This window comes from Hevea brasiliensis, chromosome 3, assembly GCF_030052815.1.
Source record: "Hevea brasiliensis isolate MT/VB/25A 57/8 chromosome 3, ASM3005281v1, whole genome shotgun sequence".
Taxonomy (NCBI): domain Eukaryota; kingdom Viridiplantae; phylum Streptophyta; class Magnoliopsida; order Malpighiales; family Euphorbiaceae; genus Hevea; species Hevea brasiliensis.
Window position 1 is genome coordinate 117,102,900 of NC_079495.1, and position 13,766 is coordinate 117,116,665.

Genomic DNA, 13,766 nt, shown 5'->3' on the forward strand with positions numbered 1-13,766 from the left:
AAATAATGTGTTTTTAAAAACAATCCGCTAAAACGATGTGAATATGAAACTAATTCATAAATGTAGTGTTTGTTTATAAAAATGCCAATTGAGAAAATAATTTCATTGTTTAACTAATCACAAAATCATCAATTCAAGAAGTAATTTCCCTGACAATTGTATATATCAATTCAAAAAGTATTAATATGTGTCAGGTACACTCAAAATTGTCGGTCAAATTACATTTTAGAGTGCGTCAAATTGCTTGTGAAAACATCCGTTGAAATAATATTTTCTTAAGCATGTTTTATAATATATCAAAACTTTGAAATGCGTGAAATACATAAAATTTATTTCTTCCAACACAGATTTTAGAACTATAGAGAGAAAATAGTAAAGATTTTAGAACTCTCCTATTGCTTCTATACTTCTATACTGAGTTTTTATTTCCTTCTCTCTTCTCCATTATATAATAATTTCTTTATTTTTTCATATATTTAATTTGATTAATGCATATAGGTTTTTTTTTTATAGAACTTGTTATGTTATATTTATTAATTGTATATTTATTTGCTATAATAAATAAACATATAAATATTTATTTAGAAATTATTCCTTAAAATGAAAATTAATGAATATTTTCAAATAAATTAAAAGTGTTGCAAATATTTTTTATTTACATTTTTATTATAAGTGTAACTTTTTTTCTTTTTGTGATTTGAATTGTGCTTTAAATTGATTTATAATATTATAACTCTAATTCCATCATTGTGTGACAATTTTATCTTAATATGGAATTCTTCCGCTTTAAATTAATGGAAATTCTCACATGTTAAAGAAATCCACCCATCTTGCTATGATTTTTTCCAACGCGCTGCTGAAATTTTTCAATTTGCTCTTGAAACTGTCAAATGGAATGGCAATTTTAGTGTCAAAAATTGGAAGCTTCTATTGATGTGACAACACATAAAAACTCAGTTTGACTTGCAGTTTTTTTTAGTAATATTGCATTGCTACATTGACACAAAAGACACGAAAACCATATTTCAATTAGTGGTTTCTTGTTTAGGTGCTTAAACATAAAATCACTTCTTCAATTGATGGTTCTTATCGCACTACATTATTTTGGTAAATAGTTTAAATTTCACATTATTTTGGTAAGAAGTTTTTAAAATCACATTATTTCACATTATTTTGGTAAATAATTTAAATTTCACATTTATTTTGGTAAGATGTTTTTAAAATCACATTATTTAAATAATTAATCCAAGAAAAATGCTCCACCAATTTTAAATCAAGCAATGTAGTATGAGTAATGGTAATATGAGTACAACTGATTCTTAAAGCAAACACATAAGAAAATGATAGACAAAAGACAGGAAAAGAAGGAGAAAAAGAAAGAGGAGGTAACCTAAAAACTGAAACCGTATAAAGAAGTCAAAAACAAAAGGTGACCTTTTACCTCTACCTCCTAAAAATTCAATTCAAAACTAAAATCACAAATCACAATATCAAGGCTTCATTTAATCACAAACCATAGAAAACCAAAGAAAAGTCACATGTCATACTTCATTTGTGGTGAGATTTATTAGGCACTCTCAATCCAAGAACGTAGCTCGAAATCGTACTCCTCCTTCCTTCTATCAATACAAAGTTCATTTCTTGATAATAATTTTTCCCTTAATTCCTCAATTTTGTAATACAATGCGTCTACGAGGGAGAAGGAGAACAAATCTGTCTCCCTATCAAAAGTTATTTCATTTCCGTCCTACACTACAATTTGTTATAATAAAATCACTTAACTTTAATTTATTTTCTTAAAAATCCATAACCTGCATGCAATAGTAGGTTTGCAAGTTAAAAAAAAAATAATGAAATTACTTTTTACTTTTTTTATTCTCACTTATTTTTTCTCCCATAATCCTAACCTACCCCCACCTGATTTCTCAATTATCAAATCTGCTTAAGTCTATCTCTTTCTTCCTCTGCTTCTCTTTTCAAATTACTTTTCTTCTCTCTTTAAGTCATTGAATATGAGTCCCTCTACTCTGCACGTCTCTCGCATCTTTAGCCTCTATCCTTAAATACATCCCTATCTGCGTCTCCCATTTCATGTCTTCAAGCTCGAGATTCGACACATCCACATATTTGATGCTTTTGGGCAGATTCGACATTTCCATAGTTGATTTATCTCTAGCTAACCATCACCTTTACTCCTCCATCAATGGATTAAGATTTTCTATTTTCTACATGTAAAGCCTCATCGGCCATCACTTCTAGGCGAAGGTGGGTCACCTCACTGGGTTTTGCTTGGTTGTTTAATAATTGGATTTTGTTGGATTAGGTGTAGGGTTTTATGATGTCTAACTGTTAAAATTGCTAGGTTTTATACATCTGTATGCTTATTGTTGAAATTGTTAGGTTTTGCAGTTTTAGATTGTTAGAATTGTTGCTTTATTGTTTGGTTATCAAAATTCCATGTGTTCTGGTTGAAACCTATTCATTCTAATTTAATTTTGGTTGAAATTGATGGCATGGGAGCTATTGAATGTTTGATCTGAAATTTTAGAATTTGGTTAAAATTGGATAATTGATCTCAATTCTGAAATTAGGAGCTACTGGATGTTTGAAATTGGTTGATAATTTTAAAATAATAAAATTTTGATTATTAATAATTAATAATTTTATTAATATATAATAAAAAATTATATTAAATATAAAAATATAGGCTAATTTTCACTTACAGTCCTTGAACTTCAGAAGTTGTTTAAGCAAAGTCCCTAAACTTCAATTTGTATCACAAAAATCATCTAACTTTAATTTTATATTAACTAAAATCCTTTTGGTCGGATTCGGCTGGAAACTTGGGCCAAAAGCTGACTATACATGCCTTGTTGGCTTTAACATAATAAAGAAAAAAGTTCTCTGTCTTTCTCTCTCTCTCTCTCCACGATCTCTCTATCCTCTCTCTCCCTTATCGTCTCCTTCCTCTGTCCTCTCTCTCACCAATGTGGATCTCTTCAAAACCCTTCTGGTTCTCAAGATCACAACATTCGTTTAATCTCCATCAACTTCTTTTACTTGGGTAGGCATAGCTCTTCCAATGGCTACCAACAAATTATCTTCTTTTCTTCTGACCCATAAAAACCTATTGTCATTTCACCCAACATCAGTAATTCATTTAACATCACTGCTCTCATCACCCAAAACCAATCCTAAAATATACCTGACAAGACCCTTTCCTTTGCTCTGCTTCCACCGTCAACAGCTAATCAATCTTTGCCCATGGATCAATCTTTGTAGTCTGATACAAATCAGACATTTGGGATTATTAACAGTGAACTATATGGTTATAATATTATAGTCTTTCAACTTTAAAATGTACATAAAACTCTCTCAACTTTCAAATTTTATACAGTAAAATCCTTTTGACTTCCAATTATTGATTTCTTAGTCAGATGCTAATATGAATAGATCCAGTATGATGCTTAGTTGACATTTTTCTTTTCTTTTTTATGCAAAGTGTAAAATTATTCCTTCTACACATGAAAAATTATTTTTTTCGCAGAGAGTAGAAGGATTCAATTTATACATAGCTTGAGAGAAAAAAGAGAAATGATGACTAAGCATTACATTGGAATTGTCTAGGTCAACATCTAACTGGAAAAGTGGTGCTTAGATATTAGAGGGATTTTACTGTGTAAAATTTAAAAGTTAAGGGGATTTTATGTTACATTTTTAAATTGAAGTACTGTAGTATTACAACTATATAAGTTCAAGGACGGTTGTTAAAATTTACCCCTTTTTTCACTTGCTTTAACCTAGCTCTCATTAACTCTAGTTCATCAAGAATTAAATCTGACCTTTGCATTTTCCTTTGCTCCATTAACTCAAAAGTAAGATTTTTTTTTCTCACTTAACAACTCATTGATTAGATCAATTATACAAGTTGGAGCTTTGGCATCAATCCATTCAAAGTACCCACATCATTTGCACTCCACATTCTTCCTAAAAATAATGAAATGCACACATTATCAACAGACCCAAAAATACCAATCATCCACAAACCCTATATATTACACATAATAAACTCACTTACTTAGAAATTTGCACAAATATAGAACCTTCACCCAGGATTAGTCTCCTTCCAAATTGTCCACACTTTAGTAGGTGCCTGACAGTAGAATCTCATCAATGGCTCACCATTGTCAATTGTTAACCTTCTTCATGAACTACCTCTTGTCAAAATAAAAGACCTCGTAGATGATGACAAAGATTCCATTTCTCCCTTCAATCACTCTTATGAATTAAATTAAGAGCATGAGAAAGTGAATAGCAATCGAAATCCCTAATTTAATAGTAATTGAAATCCCTAATTGCTATGTTATAGAACATATATAAGAAGATGAGATGATGATAAGGTGATAATTCAACGTTTGTCCATTATCACATGACCATGTGGCCTGTGCTTAGTTTTTTCTAAAGTGGTTTTTGTCAATTTTGGTTTTAAGTGTTCATTTTAAAAGTTTAGAGGGTCAAACCCAAAAAATGTTTAGGATACAATTTAACTATTGGGTAATAGCTTAGGGGGGCAAAATGGGCCTTTGGCCATAATAAAATTACCCTTCAATTGGCATTGTTCTAAGAATAATGAAATTGCAAGTTGAATTTTATTCTATTTATATGTATAGGCTAAATATATCCTCAGATACCTGAATTATCATATTTTTGCCTGCTAAAAATATAAATTGCCCCTAAACTCTTACTCAAATGTCAATTTGCCCCATCAATTAACTATTAAACCAATTTCCTCCTAAATTTTAAAATTTGAATTGATTAAACACAATTTTGCTTAGTTAGCAGATGCACACAAAGCACACGCCAAAACACACGTTATTCACTAAAATTATGCAGACGTGAAAAAAATAGCCAGTTTCTTTTTTATATTCCTCCTCCTTCTTCTTCTTCTTCTTTCAATATATATGATACATGCATTTTGCATGGTCATTTAGGTTAGATTTCATGGCCATTTCATTTATTTGTTACTCACTTTTAGCTAATTTTATTAGTTATTTAGATAATTTTTATAATTATCAAATTTTGAGTTAATTTGTAATTTTTGCTTTGTTTTGTAGGTAAAAATGTTATTTTTTAGGGACTAAAAAGTAATTGTATCAGTGAGGAATGATCCCCAGAGCCAAAAAATGTCAAAATAAAGCTTGAAAATTGAAGAATGCTAAATTGCCAAAGTCTGCATAAGTCGTGCAGTTTTTGCACAGGAAAAAGAAGCAATTTTTGAACCTGCCGAAACCTGCATGACTTGCTGCATGACTTATGCAAATTCACTCCTTACTTATGCAGCTTCACGGAGACCTGCATAACTTACTACATGACTTATGCAGTCTCACTCCTCACTTATGTAGTTTCATGAAAGGAGCACTCATTTCAACTGAAACTTGCGTAACCTTCCGCATAACCTATGCAGTTCACTTATGCAGCTTCACGGAAGATACCAAACCTGACGAACTTGCACAACTTATTGCATAACTTATGTAGTCTGCTTATGTACTTTCACGGAGGACTCCAAAGCATGGAAAATTTGCACAACTAGCCTGCATAATTTATGTAGAACCACGAGAAGCACCTAAAACTACCAAATTTGCACAGAATCTGCATAGGAAGCTTGCACAACTTGTGCAATTCTTCATAATGAGCTGGCAGAAAGATTTTTACACGTGAATCTCTACCTCAAACACACCACTTTAGGATTATTTGTCAAAAAGTATAAATAGTGCCCTTACCTCATTTTTGGCCATAAGAAGAAAGAGAGGAAGACAGAGAAAGGGGAAAAAAAAACAAAGCAGTAGTCGACTTCCATTTTTTGGAGCAAAATCGAGCTTCTTCTTCTCTTCTTCACCATTTTTTACATTTCTCCTATCGAGTTTCTTTAGTTTTAATTTATTTTCATGATTTATTTCCTCTTTTACATAGAATTTCTTGTGTTAAACATGGATTGTGAGTTGTTTTCTTTGATTCTGCAGTTGGGGTTGTAATATTTGAGTTATTTTTATAGATTTAAACTAGGTTAATCCCAATTTAATGAATTTATGACGTTTAATCTATTTCTTGTGTGCTTAATCACATGCTTAATGAAGGACCCCATTAAGTTATGTTCTTAATTCTTGGTTGAAGCACTGAAAGGAGAAGACAGAGTAATAAATAATCTAGAAATTAAATTTAATTAGCTTTGATATAGAAATAGACTAAGGATTAAGAGGGATTAATAGATCGATTAAAGAACTTAATGGGTCTTAGTTGATTTTAACTCTACGAAAGTAGGATTAAGTTAATTAAGGCACTCTTTGTCTCACTCAAAAGAGATTTCAAAGGATTTTAGAATTGGTCTCCTTTAAACCCATAAATTTCATAGATTAGGCTAGCTAGGAAAATCCCAAATTGACTTGAATATGAACCCTTAATTCCAGAATCGTCTTTTATCAATTATTGCTTGGAATTTTATTTTTGAGTATTTAGTTTAATCTCATTTTATTAATTTTCATTATTAATATTATCAATTTCTTTATTTTGTGAATTATTAAATTAGTTATTATTTAAATTTAGTTTTGCATTTTCATACCTTATGCTTCAAATTCTCAAATTTCTATTATTTATTTAATTAAAATACAATTTTAACATAGTTTATTTTACATCAAAAATTCAATTGAAAAAACAACTCTCTGTGGGAACGATATCTTTTTCTGTACTACTTGAACGACCTGCGCACTTGCGGTTGGGATATATCACTATCCGTTCCTAATATGTCATTTTTACAACACTAAACCTTCCATTGTGTCATCATCACCACTTCTCTTTCACCATTTTTGCTCTCTCTCTCTCTCTCTCTCTCTCTTTTTGCCTTTTCCTTTCATGTTGTCATCACCACCTTTTTTCTTCCCTTATTTTCTCTTTAAAATTTTCTTTTCTAATATTTTGCTATCTCTAGGGTACAAGTACAGACCTTCTTTTTTTGTCTGTGTGTAGCTATGGCGAAAGGTTTTAAGCCTTACCATGCGCCACAACAAATTAGAGTTGTGTCATTGCTTTCATATTGTTCGTTGGCTCTTGCTGGCTTTGGATTTGTTTGCAAGTAAGTAGCATGTAGATTTTAAAATAGCTGCTCTTTTTTATTCTGATGTTTTTGTTAGTTGATTGGTTGATTTTAGATGTGTTTTTCTAGTTTTGGTTGGTCTTTGGTTTATCTTTCTATTTAGTAGCCCAAAAGTGTTCCTTGTGCTCCTTCTCTGAGTTCGGGTTGTTGCCCTGTTGCACATAAGGTGGTGTTTGCTCCTTTGTTCAGCTATTAGGTGATTAAGATTTTATTCCCTACACTTTTGCTTTGCCTTTTTTTTTTCATTTTTTTTAGTAGTGATCTTCCCTGCACTCTCTTAAGTGTTAGTGACGCCTGTAAAGCAAATGTAATTTCTATGGTCAAAGAAGAAGGTGTTAATTTTAATGCCTTTGTTGCTAGGATCATAAATGCTAGTTGTTTCTTCTTCTTCCTCCACTATGTATCATCCTTACTTGGATCCACAATCCTCTTTGTCTATAAATCTTTGCTCAATTCAAATTCTGTCCCTCTTCGGCTATTCACGAGTACACTATGACTTTAAAAGGGTTGAGATTTTTGAAGCCTGCACAGTAACTGCTGGAAGAGATTATTATAAGAAAGTGAGCCAATTTAACATTGAACCAATTTTCCTCTTGAACTTAAAAATTTGAACCAATTTAACCTATTTTTTCTTGACATGGATGACACCTTATAACCTATTTTCCAAGTTAGCAGTGCGTGCATTTCATGCATTTCCACCCTTTTGTAATGTATATAATTAGTTTAAATTTAAAAGTTTAAGTATTAAATTGATTCAATTTTTAAATTTAGGAGGCAAATTGATTCAGTGTTAAATTGTCGGAGAAAATGGACTTTTATGTGAAAATTTAAGGGGCAAAATATGCTTTTGGCTTGTTTTTGCCTAATAGATATTTGAACCTCTTTTTTTTTTTTTTTCCCCCCTATCTCACTCCTCAACTTAATAAAAACGCACAATTGAAACACAAATTTGCACAATCAATAAGAAGATGAACCTCACACATTAGCAAGCAAGTGAAGATAATTTTTTTTCCCTTGAGTTGGCACTTGTTACAGCTAGTTAGGACAGATGAATAAAAATAACACTATTTGCAAATTTTTAATTAGGTATAATAGTAATCACTCAAAAGACAATTTTTAAAGTCATAAATTGATTGGCAAGAATGATAACTCATTTTTTTTTATAAGATATTGAAAGAAGAAAAACCCAGAATAAATAAATCAATAAACATTAAGCAATAAAACCAAGTTGAAAATATTCTCCTTGTACCTCTTAGCGGTAATATGTCAAGTAGCATAAAGGCATGAAATAAATACAACAGAAAAGAAGAGGAAGATTACTAGAAATTGCAGATAAGAATGCACTTGACCATGTCCTCAAACAAAGTAGAAGAACTAAACACTCTTCCACAAAACCTTTAATCCAATTACACTCTTCCTCTCCTAATGTAGCTGTGATCTTTCTAAACTCTCTAGCATTCAGTGAAAGCACTCTTCCTCTCCCAATGGGTGTTGAGATGAGAGAAACTAGTGAATAAGCAACTATGGAGATTTGGGATTTCAGGGATGAGCTGACGAAATAGGTCCAATACCGTGTGGAAGGACACTAATAGGGACGAAAGGAGAGCCATGAAGACTGGAGCAAAAATGTGGGCTTATGGTGGTGTATGGGTGAAGTAGAGAGAATTAGTGTGAGTTTAGCCTTTTTTTCTTATGTTAAGCAATGTAAATTTAAGTTTCACAAACACATACAATCGTAGACTATAATACTAAGATACTAACGTAACGTATTATATAATTAATATCCGGTAATTTGTAATATCTGGTGGATATCTGCTACACTTTGAAGCAAATTGATAAGTTATTTTTATCAAATAATTCAAGAAATTTCTCTATATAACCTATGACAAAGATGATGAATCTATAAAGAAATTTCTTGAATAATTTGGCAAAAAACAATTTATTAATTTTCTCCAATATATAACAGATACTTATTGAGATATTGTAAATAAGATATGTATAATTATTGATAAGGACTCATGCACCATAAAATCTGTGTATGGCATTGGTTGTATTTATATTAGAGATAAATTATAATTTAGTCTTTATTTATCTATTTTTAAAAGTTAAAAGCTTATTTGTCATCTAAATAATAAAAGATTATTTCATATATTTTAAAATTTAAAAGATTTATTTGATTTTTCTAAAATTTAAAAGAGTTTATTTAGATTTAAAAGCATTTTAATAGGCCCGTACTTTAAGGGTCAAAACAGTATTTTTACCAATATAAATGATAGATTTAGGGCGTGTGCCACAGGCTCCGATTTTGTATGACATTGGACCCAATTGCCCGTGGCTAGAAGACGGTGCCAAGTTGTATGATATCCCACCGCATCACTGCCCGCCTCCCTCCCGCCCGCCAAGACACCAATTATCGACACTGCCCATCAAAATTCCTGTGTATCATTTTCTTATTTGGTTTGATTTCTTAAATCATGGATATTAACAATGGTGATGAAGAGGAATTTGAGTTCTCAAGGAATTACTTTCTTGCAAAAGAGTGTTCGGGTAAGAAATCAACCTGCAAGATTTCTGATATTGATCTGATTGATGAACAGGTTCCGTCTCTAACTTCTCCTAATAACACATTTCTTCTTGTCTTCGTTTTCTTTCAAGGATTAATGGCTTTTTTTTTGTCTCCCTTATTTTGTGCAGGAGCTGATAGCAGCTGTAGCTAATATTGAACCGAAGCATGAGAAAGAGACCATTGCTCTTGTGAATAGTTATAAGAAGCTATATCCCCGATGGGTTTTTGAGCTCAGGTTGGTATTACTCTTTGCTGTATTATCAAAGTTTTTAATTTGCGTTGGTTGAATTTATATTGAAGTAATTATGCAATGAATATTGAAATAGGTATCCTATAATGAAATGCATATACATATATGATGCACATGAAGAGGGCAAGAGATTATTATAAGGGTTTTTTCCTTTCTTGCCTAAAAGAGTAGCTGCATAGGCAAGATGAAGCAATTAACAGACATCCAGTTCAGGAAACTGGATGGAATCAAGTTTAGTAGGAATTGTCTAATTTTGTTGATATCAACAAAGGGATTTACAAAGAGGTGCATTCACTACCTGTTTAGGTGGTTACTGCTTTTAGTCTGAGACACCATATCTCTTTCTTACAATGCAACTAGTTTGTGGTTTTGCATAGATGGCCACATGGCCCAACTAATTTCAGGGTGCTTGTTTTTGTCATAGTTCTTTTGTCGATTAAGAGAGTTTTGTGAAATTATGTGACATTTCATTAATGTTTTGATTTGTTCTTTATTACGAATTAGGTGTGGTTTTGGCCTTCTAACGTATGGATTTGGATATAAGAAGGCTTTAATTGAATCTTTTGCTTCAACAGCATTTGCAGAGTATCCTGTGGTTGTAATCAATGGGTATCTTCAGTCAATTAATCTAAAACAGGTACCATTCACTTGGACATAATTCTAGAATGAAATTATTAATTTGCACATCTCCGGTCTCTGGATGCACGAATAACAAAACGTACGCTGTGCTCAAAACTGAAGTCTCCATTTTTCCCTGTCACATTTAAGATCATTCCTTTTCCTTCTATTTGCTGGTTTGGGCCATAAGCACAGGAGGCGCACTATGTTATCTTTATTTTTTTTTTTTTTTACTCTGTTTGTTTGTATCATGCTTGTTTAAAATAGTGTCATGCTTTTAGGTCATTATAGCCTTAACTGAGGTTTGGTGGGATCAGTTGAAAACCAGACAAAGGACTTCATTGAGGATTTTACCTAAAGTTTAACAGCCATTCAATTCTCGATCGGTGGATGATCTTCTTGCATTTTTGGATAAATCAGAGGCAGAGGAAAATGATTCTTTTATATGTGTTGTCATTCATAACATTGATGGGCCTGGGTTAAGAGACTCTGAAAGCCAACAGTATCTTGCACGAATTACTTCTTGTTCGAATATTCGTACCATTGCCTCTGTTGACCATGTCAATGCACCTCTCTGTAAGTGTTTTCTTTTCATTGTCTGTTATTTGTGGACAAGATGTTGGTTATGTTTAGCATGTTGTTACTTGCCTATAGCACTTCTAATTTTGGTTAAAACCTTCCTAGCATTTCTATTGCTGTTGCTATGGCCTTTTAGACCAAAACTGAAATTATTTTTTTATTAAACATGTTTATTACTAGTGCAACTTTTTGCTTTATTTTTCTCCAAATGCTTCAATAGAATGGAACTTAGGTGGCTCTATTCATTTTATCTGCTTAATTCTCAAAACCTGAATATTCATTTTTTGAATGTACCTGAATATTGACTTTTTGAATGTCTCCTGAATAACGGTGGACGTATTCATGGCAAACCAATGATAGGTGCAAAACTTCCTTGTTGGTTCTATCTATGGCTTGATATGGATAGGTGCACTATGTAATTCCTTTTGATCCTTCCTTTTATTAAAGAGCAAAACTTCCTTCTAACTCTTTGGCTCCATCTGTTTGCAGAAATAACTTATTTGTGGAAAATATTTTATCAAAAAATAACTTTTGTACTACTACTATTTGATTACAATGTTCAAAAATTAGTCAGAAATAATTTTAGCATTTGAAGAGTACATTTGAAAATATTAATTTCCTTTCAATAACTAAATATATGAAAAAAGTTTGAATATTTTTTCCCAATTTATAGTTTAATAAGAGAGAAAATATAAATATAATTTATGTAAATCGATATTTATTTTTATTGATTACAGAAAATATATTAGATTAATAAGAAAATAATATTATTTTAAAAGTGTATAAATATAATTTTTTTGTTATTAATATAGTAAAAAAATATATTAAATTATTAATAATGAGTTGAATTATTTAATTTTAATAATAATGAAAATATATAACATTATTATTAATTAAAAATAACATTTTATTATATTATTTTCTAAAAATACTATATCTTTAAACATTTGTAAAGTGTATTTTTTTTTTCAATCTAATATATTTTTTATAAAATAATTCTTTCACAAAAATGGTTATCGTTTTATATAAATTTATGATAGAAAATAAATACATTTCATAAAAATTAAAATTTTAAAATATCATCATTTTCGATTAATATAATAAATATTAAAAATACATACTTTTTTTTCAAAAGATAGATCCTCTAATTTCGATATTGTAACTTTATTTTTTTTTAATCATCTTTACTTGTAACTAAATTTTTGATGAAATCATATTTGCAATCAATCTTTAAAATTCTAGAGATAATTTATGTATTAAAATATAAATATTTAATTAAAATTTAAAAATAATTCTATTGAAAATTAATGATAATAAAATATAGATAATCAAAATATTTGTTATAATTGCATTCGATAAATAATTATAATGAAATAAAATATTAATAAGTTTAAGAAATATTAAATAATAAATTTCTAAAAAAATTAGTAATTAAATAAATATTAATTAAATATATTTGAATAAATAAATTTTAAGAATGATAAATAATAACTTTGAAAGAAATAATAAAAAATAAAGTAAATAAAAAAAGATTTGAGAGCATTTAGGTGAAATGAAAATACTTGATGAGAGGAGCGTGCTTGATGTATATTAAATGTCTCATATGACATACTATTGATGGGTGTCAAATCCACCAGAAATTAAATTAACTGAAATCACCAAGTATGAAATATTTTCTGCAGTAAGTGGTGAATCTAGGTCGAACCCTAGAGACTGAATTATTAAATTTCGTGCGCTTGTGTAATGGAAAAGAAACAAAGGTTTGGGGGTGGGGGGTGTTAATTCACAATCCAAAGAAGAAATAAAAAAAATCCAAAATTAAGATTTAAAAATAAGAAACTCTCCAATTAAGCAAACTTTAGTCCAAGGTAATTCGCATTCTAATGCATTGATTTGATCATAGATAAAAGAAATACAATTATATCTTATTAAATACTTAACGTAAATTTACCAAACAGCGAGGTAAACCCCTGACTTCCCTATACTTATCAATTCGAGTCCAGCACTCTTATTGACTCTAATTATTAACGGAGTTGGTATTAAGCAATCCTCATCAAATTAATAACTGCTTTAAGAAAATGAAGTAGTTAAGCTGAACAACAATTTATGAAACATAAATCATTTAATTCACCCTATTGTTTCCTTATGTTATTATCGAAAACTTAGATCATAATCAATAAAAATTAATTGCTACTCATGTTCAATCTTACACAACAATTATGGATTATGAAGATGAACTAGCAATTGATCAAATCAAACAATTAACTAATAGGCCTTTTTAGCAAATCATTCAACAGATAAAAAACAATTAAATCAGAAAACAATAGATATTCAAAAAGACATAAATTAAATTAAGAACCTGATCTCACAAATCATACATAACAACTTGAATCCCTTGAGCTAAATTAAAAACTTAGTCACTTATGTTCATAGCTTACAGAAAAAATAAAGAAAGATAAAGAAGAAATCTAAAAAGAAAGAATAGAGAACGAAGGTGTTCTATAGAGAATGAAGGTCTGAAGACGTATTTATAGTAAAAAACCTAATCCCAAAGATAAGAACCAAACTAGGAAAAGTTTTGAAATTCAAAAAGGCAGATTTTCAGC

General features: G+C 30.2%; 1 protein-coding gene across 2 annotated transcripts; it reads left to right on the forward strand.

The window, feature by feature from the left end:
* The first annotated feature begins 9,426 nt into the window (after window positions 1–9,426).
* Window positions 9,427–11,357, forward strand: LOC110651334 (origin of replication complex subunit 2-like). Of its 2 annotated transcripts, none has more exons than XM_058144716.1 (4): window positions 9,427–9,694; window positions 9,842–9,948; window positions 10,468–10,600; window positions 10,863–11,357. In XM_058144716.1, the coding sequence occupies exons 1-4, from the start codon at window positions 9,635–9,637 to the stop codon at window positions 10,944–10,946; spliced, it is 384 nt and encodes a 127-aa protein (XP_058000699.1). In that variant the 5' UTR covers window positions 9,427–9,634; the 3' UTR covers window positions 10,947–11,357. The 2 variants fall into 2 exon arrangements, with proteins under 2 accessions (XP_058000699.1, XP_058000698.1); XM_058144715.1 differs by having other exon boundaries at window positions 9,431–9,744.
* Window positions 11,358–13,766: the final 2,409 nt, after the last annotated feature.